The sequence below is a fragment of the Oryza glaberrima genome, chromosome 6, assembly GCF_000147395.1.
Source record: "Oryza glaberrima chromosome 6, OglaRS2, whole genome shotgun sequence".
NCBI classification, from domain to species: Eukaryota; Viridiplantae; Streptophyta; class Magnoliopsida; order Poales; family Poaceae; genus Oryza; species Oryza glaberrima.
Window position 1 is genome coordinate 24,743,670 of NC_068331.1, and position 17,356 is coordinate 24,761,025.

Genomic DNA, 17,356 nt, shown 5'->3' on the forward strand with positions numbered 1-17,356 from the left:
GCTAAGATGAATTAGTTATGAATTTTTAAAGATTAAATCGGATTAAAACACTTATATGGACTTTAATTGAATTATGACGCAATAATGAATTATTTTTGAAAAGGAAAAGAGGATTTATTGCGTCAGCGGCTAGGGTTAGCGGTGAACCGGGTGCACGGCGACGGTTCACAAGATTGGACGGCCGAGATCGATCCATCCAAAACGAACGGCCGAGATCGACCGGTCCACGGCCGGACCACGGCGGACGGCATCGATGACGTCGGCGATGACGTCATCTCCGGCGGCGACCGAACCGCGCGAGCTCGCCGGCGAACGACGGTGTGGCGGCGCGAACGGAGAGCACCTACGGGTGGCGGACGGCACGGCGAACTCACCGACGACCAAAGCGACGGCGGACGATGACCGGACGACGTCGGCGACGAGGAAGAAACGGCGGCGATCTCCGGCTTGACGACGGCGACGATGTTCCGGCGGTCGACAGCGACGGCGAAGGGGCGGACGAGGACGGCGACTCGACGGCGACCACGACGGCAGCCTTCCCGAGCGACGGCGACGACTGGAGCGACGGCGGCGCACGGCTGGAGCGGCGGCGACGACGGCGGCGCGAGGACTCACGGCGCTAGGGCTCTACGGACGACGAGAGGCGAAGGCGAGGGTGGCGACGGGTAGCGGAGACACCGGGGATCCTTTTATAGGGGCAAGAACACGGCGGCGAAGGCCCACGGCGGCCGGCGACGAGAAGGAAAGTCTAGGGTTCGGAGGAGAGAGACCGATCCGATTCGAGATCGAATCCTCCGCTTTCCAAACGATTTAGATAAAGTTCCAAAAGGGAAAAGGTAGAGGAGGTCCCGAAGATCATTTCCCCTCTATTGATTTCATCGGAAACGGAAAGGATCGGCCAGATTTGGAAGGAGACGACGGCGGCGCGGCGCTAGGGTTTCGGGTGGCGGCGGCGCGAGGAAGACGAAGAGTCTGACAGGTGGGCCCCACCTGTCAGCGGGCGGGAGCGCGCGCGCGCGAGCGACGGCTGCGGCTGCGGACTGGGCCGACTTGGGCCGGAGAGAAAGAGAGAGGGTTTTGGGCCGACTTTCGGCCCAAAGCCAAAAGAGACTTTTAAAAACCTTTTTCCATTTAAATTATTCATGAAATGCAATTCCATTTATTAAAAATACTTCCTTAGCTCAAATAAATCCCAGAAAAATCTAGGAATTATAGAATTAAGCAAAGTATTTAATGAAATTTTATCTGGCCCCATTTTATATTGGAATTTATTATTTAAAATTAGATCTTCTCTTCTAGGCTTTTAAAATCAATTCTAATAATTCCAATTAAACAACAATTTATATATTTGAAATTTTTAGGGTGTGACAGTGCTCAAGAGCTTTTCCAGATGCATCAGGCATATGTGGGCTCTCCCCAAGGAATTGGGCTGCATGGGGGAATTTATAGGCCTTCCTATTTGAGGTCTTCAATAGATACTATGACTATTGTGATGTGAGCAGTTCTATTGGTTTGATCTTTCCGGCACACTTGTACAAAGATGCATGAACTACGTAGGCTTGACTTGAGCATTTGTCAAGCTTGAGCCTAGGTAATCAAGTTCGTTTGAGCTCGATTCGTTGATACCCCTAAATGGGTTTCACAAAAGAGATAGTCTTGAAGGTTGTATCTTCTCATTAGATTAGGTTTGCATAAGAAATTACACATGAGACATTGAGATATATGTATATCATAGGAAAAACATGAGAGCTCTTAGGAATTCCAAATGCGTCGCAAAATTTCCACAAAGAAATTACAAGAAAAAGTTTAACATAACAATCACATCAAACAAGCAAAGCTTCCAAATACATTTCATGATAAGGTGCATATCAAAGTACGATTAGTGTAGGTGGAAATCTTATAAGAAGCCGCTTATGAAAATTTATTTTTCACATATAGCCTCAAGCTTCACCATAGGTGGTTGCACCTTTGAGTTGCCAGTCAAAAAGATTGCTTAAGTGTTGTACAAAAATCAGTGTGCTATGATGAGCTTATATTGTAGGCAAGGGTACGTGGACTACAGGAATAAGGACAAGGTCATGGAGCCGCCGCGTGGTGAATCGCATCTCCTCTGTCATGTCTAGGTTCTCAGCGTGTATCCCACTCGGCAGTTCCCAGTTGAAATGGTATAGGAGGCTCGCTAATGTGAGCTCCACATTGGCTAGACCAAACGCCATGCCAGGGCACATCCTCCGACCTGCTCCAAATGGTGTGTACTCAAAATGTGTGCCTTTAAAGTCAACATCACTATGCTCAAACCTCTCTGGAATAAACTCTTCAGCTTCGTCCCAGTACTTGGGATCCCTACCAATAGCCGATACGTTAACAAACACCGTTGCTCCCTTGGGTATATCGTATCCTAGGACTTGGCACGTGCGTCGGCATTCCCGTGGTAGCAGCAATGATCCCGGTGGGTGTAGCCGGAGTGCCTCCTTGATGACCATATGCATGTAATTCAGTCTACATAGGGTATCTTCTGTTACTTTACGATGCCCGATGAGCTCTCGTCGTACTTCATCTTGTGCCTTCTGCATCACTTTCGGATTCCTCACGAGCTCCGCCATGATCCAATGCAGCGTCGTTGCTGCGGTCTCGCTGCCCCCAACCAACATGTCCTGTACACACATAACACGAAGCCAAATTCATTAGCGTTACTACCTCCGTTTCAAACCATAGGCCTATTCAGATTTATAACATTAGGATGTATCATATTCGGTTCTAGATTGCTATATATTGAGGCAAGTAGTATTACATTTCCTAGAAAGTTATGTGGTATTTCGTAGTTAAAAGGTCCTTACTCCAATTGTTGCCTTGATGCTTTCACTGGACAGGGGAAACTGCAGGTCGCCTTCCCTCTGGATCCTCAAGAGCACGTCGAGCAAGTCGTTGTCGTCGTCGGCGGCGGCTGATCTGTTCTCTTGGTGCTCCTGGATGATGGCGTCCAGGAACGCGACCATGTCCCGGTGATGCTGCTTCATCCGACGCGGCATTCGACTGAGGCGCATGGCGAGGCGCGACGACGGGTAGAGATCCGGCAGTGCAGGCTTGGCGAACAGCTTGAGGCCGCGCTCCAGCATCGCCAAGAACGCGTCGCGGTCCCTGAACCGATCGCCCATGATGGCGCGCACCGACGAGTCGGCGGCGTGCGCCGACAGCAGCTCGCTCAGGTTGACGGCCTGCCCCGGCGACGCCGCCGCCACCGCCCGGAGTAGGCGGCCGGCCTCCTCCTCGCGGACTGGTCGGAAGGACTGGACGCGCCGCGCGCTGAGCAGCTCGACGGTGCAGATCTTGCGGAGCTCCCTCCACCGGTCGCCGTACGGCGCGAAGATGATGCCCTCGCCGCCCTCCGGGAAGACGAGCCGCGCCATCCGGCTCATGGGCCGCGTGGCGAAGTCGAGGTCGCGCGTCTTCATCACCTCGCGCGCCGCCTCCGCGGAGGACGCGACGACGACGGGGAGCTCGCCGAGCCGGAGCAGCATGAGCGGGCCGTGGCGCCGCGCCAGGTCGCGCATGGCGACGTGCGGGAGCGCGCCCACCAGGTGGTGGAGGTGGCCGATCACCGGCAACCCCCACGGCGACGGAGGCAGCCGGACGTCGCCGCCGCGCCGGCGCGCGACGCGGTTGAAGTAGACGAAAGGCACGACGGCTAGAGGGACAAGGACGAGCACGTAGACCAGAAACGCCGCCATGGCTTAAACTGAAGGAGCTGCAGCCTGTCTGCTGGTATGTGTCAAATTTTCCAAGGTAATACTGATATATACTAGTGGTAATCATGTGATGACATCGTATCTACTACGAGTAATTATCTAGGAGAATTAGGAAATGACAACTGACAAGTCGTTGACCTACCATGAATCTGTTGGCTATGAGATACTGGCACTGACTTCACCTTTGAAAAAACAAGGCCGTTTCTTGCAGAAGGGATCACAGAAAGAGATTGTAGCCGCTATAGTTTGGAATATTCGGAGAATCCATCGTCATAGAATTTAGAAAATAAACTAGAAGCTAAGAATCTGGATTTTTTAGCTTTTTTTTTATACTTAGAAGCTGACGCCTAAGTTACAATCCAAATGAAAATGTGCTAACATATATATAGGAATGTGAGATCACTGCAGTTGTCCCAAATGTTGATAAAAACTACTATCAAGAAAAGAATCAAATAGTGCGAGATTTAAAAGCCAATAAGACATGAGCTCTCACTTCGCTTGTTCTGCTTCAGAAGATCAGACGCAGGGTTTTAGCACAAAGCCACGAAACAACTGAACATCGTACACTGAGATGCTGACTCCCAATGTTTTCAGGTTTTACTCCGAATATTAACTAGGGTGTTTTTGGACCTCAGATCTTTGCAGTTAATTTGCTCCAAATCAGAATTAATTTTCCCTCCACTGAACTCTGGTTTTTATCAGTTTCTGAGTAAGAAAAGAAACCGATGATGCTTTTACCCTTGCGTTTAGTGATGTTGAGAACCTTCTGTGTTCTACTTTAATCTATTTGTGTTTCTAGAGCCCATCTTTTTTTTTTAGTTGACACGCCTATTGGTAACTTCAAGTTGACATTAGGCCTATTGAACTACAAATGTGATACTGACCTTGGAGTAAATTTGCGCAGATCTGATGACTGATGATTATCTATAAGTTCGAGTTCGACATGAATGACGTGGCCATCAAGTACGTAAGTTTCAGTACTGTCATTTGTTTTGGAGAAGACGTTTACTTTTTCATCAGCTCAACGAATAATAAACCACTCCATGAGGCAAAACCTTGTTAATAAAGCTTCAATGTACAATGTCATATAACAATTAAGAAATCAATATCTTAAAAAGAAAGAATTCAGATATGCGAATTAGACATCATTCTAAAGTAACATACCCTTCATCCCAAAATATAGTACTCCCTCCATTTTTTAATTGATGACGCCATTAACTTTTGAACACATGTTTGACCATTCGTCTTATTAAAAAAATTATGTAAATGCATAAGATATAAATCATACTTAAACTATTATTAGTGATAAAACAACACAACAAAATAAATTGTAATTACATAAAATTTTTAAATAAAACTAATGGTCAAACGTGTGCCCAAAAGTCAGCGGCAAAACGGATGTAGTCCCTTACTACTGGATTAGACACAACCTAGCTATTACCACAAATATTGATATAAGATGTATTTCGAGATAAATGGAGTATATACTCCGGTAGCATTTATCCATGCCTTCTAATTTCTGTGGCTAAAGCACGCCTAAACCAAAAATTAGAATATCATCAGTTCATCACTAATCTGCGAAATCATAAGTGGAGCAACGAACGGCTCTTTTAGTTCGGTTGGTGCAGAACCATGGCTCCCGTTGCTCTGCTTTATCCTGTCGAGTAATCGCGTTCGCAGTTTACGGCCTTGTGTCGTGTAGGCCATTTGTGGGGCTTGGATTCGTTTGCACACGTTGGAAATAGGTGGGCCCCTGGTGGGCCATTTATGGGCTCATTTTGCGTCATTTATTACAAGGCTTAGTATGGGCCTTTCGACTCATAGTTTCTTAGGAGAAGTCCATTTTGATTCCATCAACTATAAGCTGAATCTGTTTTGTATCCCTCAACTGTAAACAGGTAAATTGCATTTCTCCTCTATTAATACCAGTTTAATTTGTCTCCCCAAGCAGTTTGGACATCGATCATGTCACGTGGTGCTTAAGTGGCACGTTGAACTAGTCTTTATCCTACGTGGGTATCATGAAAACAAAAAAAGCAATGAAACCCACATGTAAATCCCGCATCTCATCTTCTTTCTTCCCTCTGTCATCTCTTCCGCCGTGGCGACGGATGAGGTGTCCGTCGGTCATGCCAGCATCCTCTATAGCAGATGCGTAGCCTGTCTTGCTCACCTCAGTGTCCCCTCTGTACAGTTTTGTCATCATCGACGACTCCACCAACATGAAGATCTCCCATGTCGTCATGCTGCACCCCACCACGCCCGTTAGTTATCAGCGCTTTGGGCGGAGCCTAAATGGAGGCACAACAGTCTCCAGATCCGAGAAGGGGAGCTGGCAGTAGGGGCAAAAGATTGCGAGCTATTGTTGCTGCTTCTTTTCCGCAATCATCCACCACGACGATGACGAGCAGCCCGGCTTTCTCAAGCCCCAAAGCATCCCCCACCTGCGCGCGTTTTCTCTCTCTCCCTAGCCTTTCCTCTCTCTACCTGAAGTTCAGCTTGCCGCTTGCCAAGGAGGAAGAGGGCACCTAAATAAGAGGAAGAAAGGAGGGGTACTTCACTGACATGTGGATCCCGTTATATTTTTACTCTCTCTTTTTTCCTCAAGTACTATCCCTAAAACCAGCCAGTCTAACCAAGGTTAGTGCGTCACGCCAGACAAAATCACTCTGAAAATAACCAAGGGAGTCATTTTGTATTGGTTTTAATACTTGGGGGTCTGATATACCCAATGTTGTGGTTGAACGATACATAAGATTCCGAAAATAGTTGAGGGGGTCAAATAGACTTTTTCGTTTTTCTGTCCGGTGAGGAGCAATAATTGCATGTGGTGATGAATCATGAACTGATGATGACCATCGTGTATACTGTGCAAGAGTGTTAGAAGAACCCAATAATTGTTAAAGGTTTTTATTATCAAAACTCCAGAAACTGCTAAAGCCACCTTTCCTTTTCATGAAGGTATATCCCCTCAAGTTGGTAAGGACCATGTGTGAATGTCCTTGTATGAAACTTTGGTTGTTTGACCTTCAATTAATGTGTTTTTTACTCCTTGGTTACCAATCTTTCTTGCATTGGTAATACTGTACAACCAAGAGTTATGGGAATCCTAACTAGAATTTAGGGTCTTAAAATTTTCATCCCTCCAAAAGATTGGTTAAAATTGGCTTTCTAAAACTAAAAGGTGCCCCCTAGAAAACTACCAATAAAAATTATCTAAGAGTGTATCAACAGAAATTTAAGGTGGGTGTTAGATGTCAATGGTGCTGTGGTAGATGCCATCGTCGGTGGCCTCGGCTTAGTCTGGGATGAGCTCGGCGATGCTCTGAAACCTGCACTGGTGGAGAAATCATCTTTACTCCCGGTTTATAACCCCTGTAAATCCGGGACTAAAGATAGCGATCTTTAGTCCCGGGTGAAATAACCGGGAGTAAAGATCGATCTTTAGTCCCGATTGGTGTTTAGTCCCGGTTGGAGACTAAAGAGACGATAGAGGCAGTCCCGGTTGATCCATTTTCTTTTTATTTTCTCCCAAATTGAGTTGGATATATATACCCAAATCAAAAACCAAATCCCCAAATCTGAATGCCATGCATATACCCAAATCCCCAAACCAATGTAACATACCAAATCATTCACATCGCAAATACAAATCCTAAATCTTACAAACCATCACAAATCTTAAACAAATTACACACAAATCAAATGCATCACAGATCGATTATACATCTCAGATCCATGCAATGAATCACAAATTTGTAATAAAAGAAATTATACATCTCTCAAATCACAAATTATTAAAAAAACGGAGAGAACCGGTGCCGCCGCTTGCCATGGCCGCGCGTGCTTCCCCGCCGGCAGCGTCGCCCGCTGCCCGCGCCGCTCGCCGGTTCTCCGGCCGTCGGATGTGAGGAGGAGGAAGGGAAGGAGAGGAAGGAGCTAGATCTGAGGAGGAGGAGGAGGAGGATCTGATGAGGAGGAAGTAATGGTCTGGGACTTAACCGATCAGATGTGGGAGAGAAATATTTACTCCCGGTTGGAGTTTTCAACCGGGAGTAAATATTTTTTTGATCTTTACTCCCCGTTGGTGTTACCAACTGGGACTAAAGTGGTGATCTTTAGTCCCGGTTGATGACACCAACCGGGACTAAGACCCTGTTTGTTTCAGCTTAGGATTATTATAATCTGGATTATTAGGAGTAAACTGAAACAAACAGATAGCTTATTATGATAGATTATTACAATCTATAAGCCAGATTACTATAATCTAGTAATCCACTCTAACTGTGCTTTTTTAGATTATTGGGTTGCTAACACCTAACAACCAGCTAATAATCCAGAGAAACAAACAGCTAACAACTTATTCTATGTCGGCTTATTATAATTCAGCTTATAGTAATTTGTCTCAATAATATAGATTACAGTAATCTTAAGCTGAAACAAACAAGGCCTAAAGATTCTCGACCCCCTGATATGCCTCTGACATGCTATGAACCATCTTTAGTCCCGGTTGGTGGTTACCAACCGGGACTAAAGATCAAAATTTTTATAACCGGGACTAAAAGCAACCTTTAGTTCCGGTTCTTTTTAGAACCGGGACTATTGTTGATTTTGCCAGACCGATCAAAGATGGTTTAGAATCTAGAGGTTGAGAGGTATCCGTCGATGAGCTTGGCCACTGTTCTAACTGCATGAGCTCGCTTGAGAATGCATGCGTCGACCAGCTGGGCTTCGTCGACGTTTATCTCCGGCGTCCGGCAAGGCGGCGAACAGTCACCAACATGTTCGGCGCCGATCGATGAACTGCTCCAGCATCTGCTCCATGTATGCAGTCCACGTTGTTGAGCATCTCCACAAAGTTGCCGATCGATGTTGGGGATCAGGAGGTCCTCAAGCGTCGTCTCAGCACGCGCCACGCCACGCCACGCCACGCCACGCCAGCGTGCAGGATCATGTCGGTGCGGCGAAGTCCGAGCACGCATGAACCTTGTCGTGGCGATGCCCCTCTCGACTGGGAGCAGCGTGACGATCTCCTTCACGAGAAAAACCCTCTGCTTGCACGTCCAAGAGGTTGGCTCCCGACTCGCCGCGGTGGCCGTGCGCCGCCACGCCGATGTTACCAAAGATGAGCCGCACTGGAATATTTCACCAAGCACTCACAGAAAAGTGGTGTGTGGTGGATTGGGAGCAAAATCTCTTCCCTATAAGAAGTGGAGACCGAATCATCCGGATTTGGGAGTTCGATCAGTTGGGAGTGCAGGTAGGGAGTCTATTGGAATTGGTTTTTGAAAAAAAAGGATTCTCAAATTCTCTCATAGGGAATGATATGGAAACTCTTGGTGATGCTCAATGTCCTATCTCTCTTCTCTTCATATTCCTAGATTTTCCTTTTCTTTTAGAAAAAGACAAGTTTATTTTTTATTTTAATCTCCTTTTCAAAGAAGTTTACTGCTAGACTTTAAACTCTTAAATAAACCGAACCATACAGATACACGAGCTATCCAACTAGTCGTATTATACACGAATAGATCGTTATTCATCTGTTGGAAGTTTTCTTGAGGGCAAAACATTCAAATTTTGGATCGTTGGATTTGCTTTGAGATTCGTGCAAATAGGAGGCAAGGTTGGGAAAAATAATGCTAAGTGTTGGGACATGGACCACAGGAAAGTAAAAGTTGGTCTGGCGCAGTATAACCGAACACTTTAGGCCCCTAATTTTCTGTCCGGTCCGATGATGAGTCTAAAGTGTTCGGTTATATAAAGACTTGCTAACACTATCTCAATAATATACCTTGTATGGGCCTTCGTTTATTTGTGAACAGTTGCATGTGGTGATGAACTGATGACCAACATTTATCTTGTCTCAGAGTGGCACAAGATACCAATAATTGTTCAATTTTTTTAATACCACAACCCCATAATAAGCTGCTAAAATCATCTTTCTTTTTCAGTGAGGTATCCCCTCAAGTTGCTAATTAAGGACAATGTGTGGATGTCCTTGTATGAAACTTTGGTTGTTTGACCTTTTCAATTAAGGCAGTCCAAGTATTTTTAATGTTTTATATTCATTGGTTGCTATACCCATACTTTCTTACTTTCTTGTACTGGTATGTTGGCCTATCCCATGTGTTGAGCCTTCTCTTTCATATTACTAGATCCCCCCCCTCTCTCTCACACACATACAAAATAACTCTATTTTTGGACTTCAAATCTTTTTTTCAAAGAAGTTCGCCGTTGGACTTTAAACTTTTAATTAAATCGAGCCATGCAAGTACATGAGCTATCCAACTAGTAGTTGTATACACCACTATGATGAAGCTACTGGCAATGGAACATGGACCACAGGAACAAGTAAAAGGTCATGGAGCCGTCGGGCACTAACCACCATCTCCTCCGTCATGTCTAGATCCGCAGTATCCATCCCATCTGGCAATTGCCAGTCGAAATGGTACAGGAGGCTTGCGAGCGTGAGCTCTACATTTGCCAGACCAAATGCGATGCCAGGGCACATTCTTCGTCCTGCCCCGAATGGTGTGTACTCAAAGTTTGTCCCCTTGAAATCAATGTTGCTATCCGCAAACCTCTCAGGGATAAATTCCTCGGGTTCATCCCAATACTGAGGGTCCCTGCTAATCGCCCACGCGTTCACAAGCACCATTGCTCCTTTGGGCACGTCGAATCCTAAGACTTGGCAGGTGTTTCTACACTCCCGTGGCAGTAGTAGAGGCACAGGAGGATGCAGCCGCAACGCCTCCTTGATGACAAGGTGCATGTAGTTCAAGTTGCTTATTGCATCTTCAGTTACTCTGTCACGACCGGCAAGTGTTTGTCGTACCTCATCTTGTACCTTGTGCATCACTCTTGGGTTTCTTATGAGCTCGGCCATGATCCATTGCAACGCCGTCCCCGCAGTCTCGCTGCCTCCCGCAAACATGTCCTGTACAAATAATAGGAAGCAAAATTCATTAGTGTTAAATGTGACAAAGTAATATCATACTTCCTCCGTTTCACAATATAAGTCATTCTAGCATTTTCCACATTCATACTGATGTTAATAAATTTAGACATATATATATATCTATCTAGATTAATTAGTGTTACATGTGACAAAGTAATATCATAATTCTTAGGGTGCCTCGTTTGACTTAGATTATTGAGCATATTGTTAACGCGGATTATCTAGTTAATTATATGAATGAATTAAATATTTTAATAAATTAGCTTAACCAATAATTTAAAACAAGTTTTTATTGTAGTGAAAAAAATGTTTTTTCAAGATAAAATATTTTGTAAAAAATATGGAGTATGATTTGGTAAATAAGCTAGAAAGAACACTAAAACACGGCCTAATTAAAGTGCTTACTCCAACCGTTGTCTTGATTCTTTCAGTGGACAGAGGGAACTGCAGGTCACCTTCCCTCTGGATCCTCAGGAGCACGTCGAGCAAGTCCTCCTTGTCGTCGCCGTCGCCGTCGCCGGCGCCGGCGGCTCGGTTCTCTTGGTGTTCCCGGATGATGGCGTCCGTGAACGCGTACGCCTCCCGCCGGTGCTGCATCATCCGCCGCGGCATGCGGCTGAGCCACATGGCGAGGCGCGACGACGGGTAGAGGTCCGGCAAGGTGTGCCTGGCGAACAGCTTGAGCCCTCGCTCCAGGAGCATCAGGTACTTGTCCCTGTCCCTGAACCGGCTCCCGATGATGGCGCGCACCGCCGAGTCGGCGGCGTACGCCGACAGCAGCGCGCTCAGGTTCACGGCGGCCTGCGCCGGCGGCGACGCCGACGACGTCGCCGCCACGGCGCGGAGCAGGCGGCCGACCTCCTCCTCGCGGACGGCGCGGAAGGACTGGACGCGTCGCGCGCTGAGCAGCTCGACGGTGCAGACCTTGCGGAGCTCCCGCCACTCGTCGCCGTAGGGCGCGAAGATGATCCCCTCGGTGCCCGCGGGGAAGACGAGCCGCGTCATCCGGCTCATGGGCCGCGTGGCGAACTCGATGTCGCGCGTTCTCATCACCTCGCGCGCCGCCTCCGCGGAGGACGCGACGACGACGGGGAGCTCGCCGAGGCGGAGCAGCATGAGCGGGCCGTGGCGCCGCGCCAGGTCGCGCATGGCGTGGTGCGGGAGCGCGCCCGCCAGGTGGTGCAGGTGCCCGATCACCGGCAGCCCCCACGGCGACGGCGGCAGCCGCCCGCCCTCGCCGGGCCGGCGCGCCACCCAGCCGAAGTAGACGAGAGGCACGATGGCAAGGAGAGCAACGACGAGCAGGTAGGCCAGAACAGACGACGCCGCCGCCGCCATGGCTATGGCTTTTGCTCCTTTGGACTATCGAATGGGTGGATTGAACTGAAGGAGCTCAGAAGCTGTGCCGATAAGAAAGTGTTTGTCCAAATGTCCAAAGTGATACTGACATCTACTAGTGGTAGCCATGTGATGACCTGATCAAATCTAAGCTCTTTTAGATAATGGATTAAATCTAACTATCTATATTATTTTGTCTAATACTAGTCTATTATATCTGACAATTCATTGGCCAGCCAAGCAGCCAGACACAACAGTGAGATAGGATGCCAACATTCCAGAACATGGCACAGTGAAATCACTGCAGCTGTGCCAAATGTTGACAAAATTTTCGAGGGTGGAAAGAAATGGGAGGAGAATGGATATATCTGACCCGTGAGTGTGCAGGAAGGTGAAGCCCATGAGCAAATGAGTTCTTTCATGTTCACATTCAGACGACGTTAATTCTGGGCCGTTGACAAGGTTTTAGCATACTACACTGAAAGGGCCGTGTGTGAACATAGAGACCGGATTTCTTTTCGTTATCATAAAAAATACTTTTCTTTTTTATTCTTCATATTACTTGTTATTTTAGAAGGAGTATTTAATTTCATATCAAGATACTTATCGTTCTCATATTGCAAAGCAGCATTTTTATCGGCATGTACTAGTGTTAGTCATGTGGTGACCAAATCAAATCTAAGCATCTATATTATCTTAACTAATTATCTGTTTATCTGAAAAGTTATTGCCCAGCCAAACAGAGTGTCCTACTGCCCTGAGGTTGTGGAGCTGATACTGATTTGGCCTCTGCAAAACAAAACAAAAACAAAAATAAAAACATTTTGTGTGGAGACACTGAGACAGGATGTCGAAATCCCAAAACATGGCACGGTGAAATCACTGCTGCTCTGCCAAATGTTGACAAGAAGTTTTTCAGGGGGGGATGAAACGGGAGGAGAATGGATGCATACGACGTGTGAGTATCCAGGAAGGTGAGCAGATGAGCTCTCGCTTTGCATGTTCTCATTCAGTCGTTGCTAATTCAGCATAGGCATAGTTGTTTTTTTGGACTTCAGATCATTTGCAGTTTGTTCATTGTTGTAAGTTGGTTCTAATAATCTGAATTCTGATCTTGATAAGTTTCTAAGCAGGGACAAAAATTGTCTGAACATGTTGAAAAATATTGTCTGAACAGGTTGGAAAACATCACTGTCAAGATACCATTGGAGATCACTCGCAGATACATTTCATGAACGACATTGAATGTTTGTTCAAAGCTTAGCCTATCTACTTACTGCTGCTCGAACAAACTAAAAGTCAAACAAAACATATATATGATCATTATTGGGGCTGATTAATTTGACATTTGGACAAAGGACAGCGAGACACTGATCGATATGAATAACGGTCAACTGAAATGTGGATGGCTAATTAACCCACGATGGGGACACGCACAACTGGAACTACCAACAGGTCGGCTTTTCGCCGTGCGGTAACCGCCAGAGTTTCAGTCATATCGAGGTCGCCTGCCTGCATCCCATGTGGAAGCTCCCAGTCAAAGTGATACAGAAGGCTAGCGAGTAAAAGCTCGATGTTTGCTAGCCCAAACATCATACCTGGACAGATTCTTCGTCCTGCTCCAAAAGGTATGTACTCAAAGCTTGTTCCCTTAAAGTCAATGTTGTTTTGCTCGAACCTCTCTGGCATGAATTTTTCGGGTGCATGCCAGTTGCTTGGGTCCCTACCAATAGACCATGCATTGATGAGTACCATAGCCCCTTTAGGTACGCCGAATCCTAATATTTGGCATGGTTCACGACATTCCCTTGGTAAAAGTAGTGGCGCTGGAGGGTGTAGCCGAAGCGTCTCGTTGATGACTAAGTGTAAGTAATGCAGACTACTTATGGTCTCCTCGGTTATTCTTTCTTGTCCATAAAGCACTTGTCGTATCTCGTCTTGTGCCTTCTGCATCACCTTTGGATTGTTCAACAGCTCTGACATTGCCCATTGCAGCGCCGTCGCCGCCGTCTCGCTGCCACCTATAAACAGATCCTACATGAATCGGAAGGAAAACAAATATTCAACTGAATTTTCTAAAGAAAAATGAATCTTGCAAAAAATATATAATTTGACAGAAAAATTTGCAGACAAATATTGCAAATATTAAACCATTGGATCACAACCTAAAAACCTAGATTAAATCCATGGTCTCATATATATATATATATATTGCCCTTAATGGCCTAGTTGCCAGCGCTGCCATTCCCCCCCCCCCCCCCCCCAACCCTCTCACTGCTGCCTATTCACATCGCTAACGTCACCTCCAACACTGGCGAGGCTCGCCGACGAACCCTCTATACTACCATCCTCCATCGGCTTCTTTGTCCACCACCACCTAACATCTTTGTCGTCTCCCTTGCCCTGCTCTACCTTCTCCCTATCTCCAGTGGTTATCGCAGGCGGATAAGCTATGGTCGCTCACCATCTTATGATACAGCTATCTTTTTAGGCCCTGTTTAGTTCCAAAGTTTTTTTTTCCAAACTTCCAACTTTCCATCACATCAAACTTTTCATACATATACAACTTTTCAGTCACATCGTTCCAATTTCAACCAAACTTCCAAACTTCGGTGTGAACTAAACATAGCCTTAATTTGCCCTGTCGCCTACCCTGCTCACTGCCCATTGTCAACCCCACGGCTTTAGCGATGCCGCCACCGCCTCGCTATCGCTGCCCTCCCTCCCCCCTTCCCCCAGCATCCATCTAAGGTGGGGAATGCCCCTATCTCCACTCTCCCCTCTCCCCTACCTCGACCACATACCCAAACCCTAACAGGTCAGGCCACCACCAATTTTCACCGTTGGAGTTGCTGGAGTCAGTAAAATTAGAGGAGGCGTGGCACATGAATCTTCTAGTGAATCGGATTTATCAAAATATGTAAGATTTCTCCTCCTATTTACTACTTCCTCCATTTCATATTATAAAACTTTTTAGCATTATCCACATTTATATAGATCGATGTTAATGGATCTATACATATAACATCTATATGAATATGGGCAATGCTAAAAAGTCTTATAATATGAAACGGATGGAGTATTGAATGTTAATTAGAAAACCCGGAAAAAAAAAAGCATCCATGTAAGTTTTAGATTGTAACTCACAGCAATGGCAGCTTTGATGTTGTCCGTGGTGAGGGAAAACTGAAGGCTACCATCTCTCTGAACTCTTAGGAGTACGTCTACCAGGTCCTCTTTCTCGAGCTCCATGGAGGCCTCGCGCGCCGCCTGATGCTCCTCGATGATGGTATCCATGAACTCCATCATCTCCTTCCTCTGCCGCCTCATGCGGCCAGGAACTCGGCTGACGAGCATGGCCAGCCGCGACGACGGGAAGAGGTCCGGCAAGCTCGGGCCGGAGAACAGCTTGATCCCTCGCTCCATCAGCCGGAGGAACGTCTCCCTGTCCTTGAACCGGCCGCTTCCGATGATGGCGCGCACCGACGAGTCGGCGACGCACGACGATATCATCCTGCTCAGGTTGACGACACTCGCCGTCGCCGTCGTCCCTTCCGGCGACGGCGACGCCACGGCGAGGAGGAGGCGCCGGACCTCCTCCTCGCGGACGGCGCGGAAGGACTGCACGCGGCGGGCGCTGAGGAGCTCGAGGGTGCAGATCTTCCGGAGCTGCCTCCACCCGTCGCCGTAGGGCGCGAAGATGATGCCCTCGCCTCCCTCCGGCAGGGTCAGCCGCGCCGTCCGGGTGACGGGGCGCGTCGCGAAGGCGAGGTCGTGCGTCTTCGTGATCTCCCGCGCCGCGCCCGCCGACGAGGCCACCACGACGGGGAGCTCGCCGAAGCGGAGCAGCATGAGCGGGCCGTGGCGCGCGGCGAGGTCACGCAGCTTGTGGTGGTGCGGGAGCTTGCCGGCGAGGTGGTGGAGGTGGCCGATCACCGGGAGCGCCCACGGCCCCGGCGGCGGCCGCCGTATGCCGGCACGACGCCGGTGACGTGCAGAACGGATGAGGTTGGCCATGGGAAGGATGATCAGGGCAGCGAGGAAGAGTAGGTAGACTGGAAATCCAGCCATGGTGAAAATGTGTCGAGTCTTTTGGATTATTAGTCTGTAATGACCAATATTTAGAGCAAATCATGGTGCCCAATATATTGGAACTCCAAGTTGACACGCATCCAGTGTCAGTATTAAGCATGCATGCATCATGATTCATGAATGCGTGGTTGACCTTGGATTATTCTAGGCGCTAATGGCTGATGAGAACGACGACATTACTTTAGAACTGGCGGCCGGCATTTGAGTATGACCGAAATCACCTTTTTTAATCACATGCATGTTCGAACTCGAACGTTTTCGGAAGATGTTTGCTAATGTTCAACCACTCCATGAACCCCACCCCACGTCCCCACCCAACAAAAATAACTGTGAAGTAACAGCCTATGTCACAATATGTCACATAGAAAAACAAACTAAGCTCCTCTCTCGAACCATCCTAAGGCTATGAGATGTTATAAAAGTTAGTCGATATACCGGAACAACGACTAACCTCCTCGATTTCTTCAATCATTGATCACCCAAGATATGCCTAGATAATGAACTTCGACATGGCTACATTGTGGTACTCCTCTCTCTATTTAAAAGAGTTGCCGGGAGTCCAACTCTAATTCTACCCCTACCACCAATTACAGCTCCAAGTCTAACTGTAACCAAATAGGACTAGTATATTCGACATAATTCTAACAAACTCCAACTTAACGAATATACGTCACCTAAAAGTAGTAGAATCACCATGCCGATCCACCGGTCCTCCAGACTTAGGTTGTCTTCTTTTCGCAGCTTCACCGCAAACCGCTCGATGAGTCTGTGCCAAATTCACCGCCTTCAAGAGACTCCACTATTCCCGTAACTTCTTCCTATGGACTCCACCTGCAGTAGTGCTCCACCTTCTCTCTAAGTTGAGCAAGAACAACCTAACCCGGACTCTCAGCCCCGAACCAGAAAGCGAGGCCAAAACAACCCTTCGCCCTGACCCCGCCGGGCCCCCAAAACCCATTCGGGCCCACATGGAGGGAAACCAGTGCATGAGACGCAGTGCGGGTGTAGAAGTTAGATGCGGACGGGACACTAGCACTCGGTGGTGTGGTGACGAAGAAAGAAGCTACCAGCTAGATGCAGAACAGAGGCCGGTGCTCATCAACGTTTGTTCCAACGCTTGGTGGAATGGTCCAAGTGAGAAAGAGAGAGCAGAAGCGTGGCGGCACTACAAATATGCGATGTCGCAAAACGCCCAATGCGGTGCCATTGGGGGCCTCGAGCA

At 47.5% G+C, this 17,356-nt stretch overlaps 3 protein-coding genes across 3 annotated transcripts; all 3 read right to left on the reverse strand.

Moving 5' to 3' along the window:
* Positions 1-2,030: 2,030 nt before the first annotated feature.
* On the reverse strand, positions 2,031-3,728 carry LOC127778074 (desmethyl-deoxy-podophyllotoxin synthase-like). The gene is made up of 2 exons (XM_052304720.1): positions 2,838-3,728; positions 2,031-2,654 (listed from the first exon to the last, which is right to left on the reverse strand). The coding sequence occupies exons 1-2, from the start codon at positions 3,726-3,728 to the stop codon at positions 2,031-2,033; spliced, it is 1,515 nt and encodes a 504-aa protein (XP_052160680.1).
* A 6,252-nt stretch (positions 3,729-9,980) lies between these two features.
* LOC127775359 (zealexin A1 synthase-like) lies at positions 9,981-12,136 on the reverse strand. Its single transcript, XM_052301585.1, has 2 exons — positions 11,110-12,136; positions 9,981-10,683 (listed from the first exon to the last, which is right to left on the reverse strand). The coding sequence occupies exons 1-2, from the start codon at positions 12,040-12,042 to the stop codon at positions 10,054-10,056; spliced, it is 1,563 nt and encodes a 520-aa protein (XP_052157545.1). The 5' UTR covers positions 12,043-12,136; the 3' UTR covers positions 9,981-10,053.
* A 1,731-nt stretch (positions 12,137-13,867) lies between these two features.
* Positions 13,868-16,131, reverse strand: LOC127777183 (desmethyl-deoxy-podophyllotoxin synthase-like). The gene is made up of 2 exons (XM_052303723.1): positions 15,190-16,131; positions 13,868-14,063 (listed from the first exon to the last, which is right to left on the reverse strand). Exons 1-2 carry the CDS (start codon positions 16,111-16,113, stop codon positions 14,010-14,012), a joined length of 978 nt encoding a protein of 325 aa, XP_052159683.1. The 5' UTR covers positions 16,114-16,131; the 3' UTR covers positions 13,868-14,009.
* Between the last annotated feature and the right edge of the window lie 1,225 nt (positions 16,132-17,356).

Bases quoted from the DNA above. Each gene is read 5' to 3' on its own strand.
- LOC127778074 (XM_052304720.1), bottom strand. From the start codon at position 3,728: ATGGCGGCGTTTCTGGTCTACGTGCTCGTCCTTGTCCCTCTAGCCGTC. The intron at 2,655-2,837 runs GTAAGGACCTTT...ATGTGTGTACAG, and splicing joins GCATCAAGGCAACAATTGGA to GACATGTTGGTTGGGGGCAG.
- LOC127775359 (XM_052301585.1), bottom strand. From the start codon at position 12,042: ATGGCGGCGGCGGCGTCGTCTGTTCTGGCCTACCTGCTCGTCGTTGCT. The intron at 10,684-11,109 runs GTAAGCACTTTA...TTATTTGTACAG, and splicing joins GAATCAAGACAACGGTTGGA to GACATGTTTGCGGGAGGCAG.
- LOC127777183 (XM_052303723.1), bottom strand. From the start codon at position 16,113: ATGGCTGGATTTCCAGTCTACCTACTCTTCCTCGCTGCCCTGATCATC. The intron at 14,064-15,189 runs GTGAGTTACAAT...ATCTGTTTATAG, and splicing joins ACATCAAAGCTGCCATTGCT to GTGGCAGCGAGACGGCGGCG.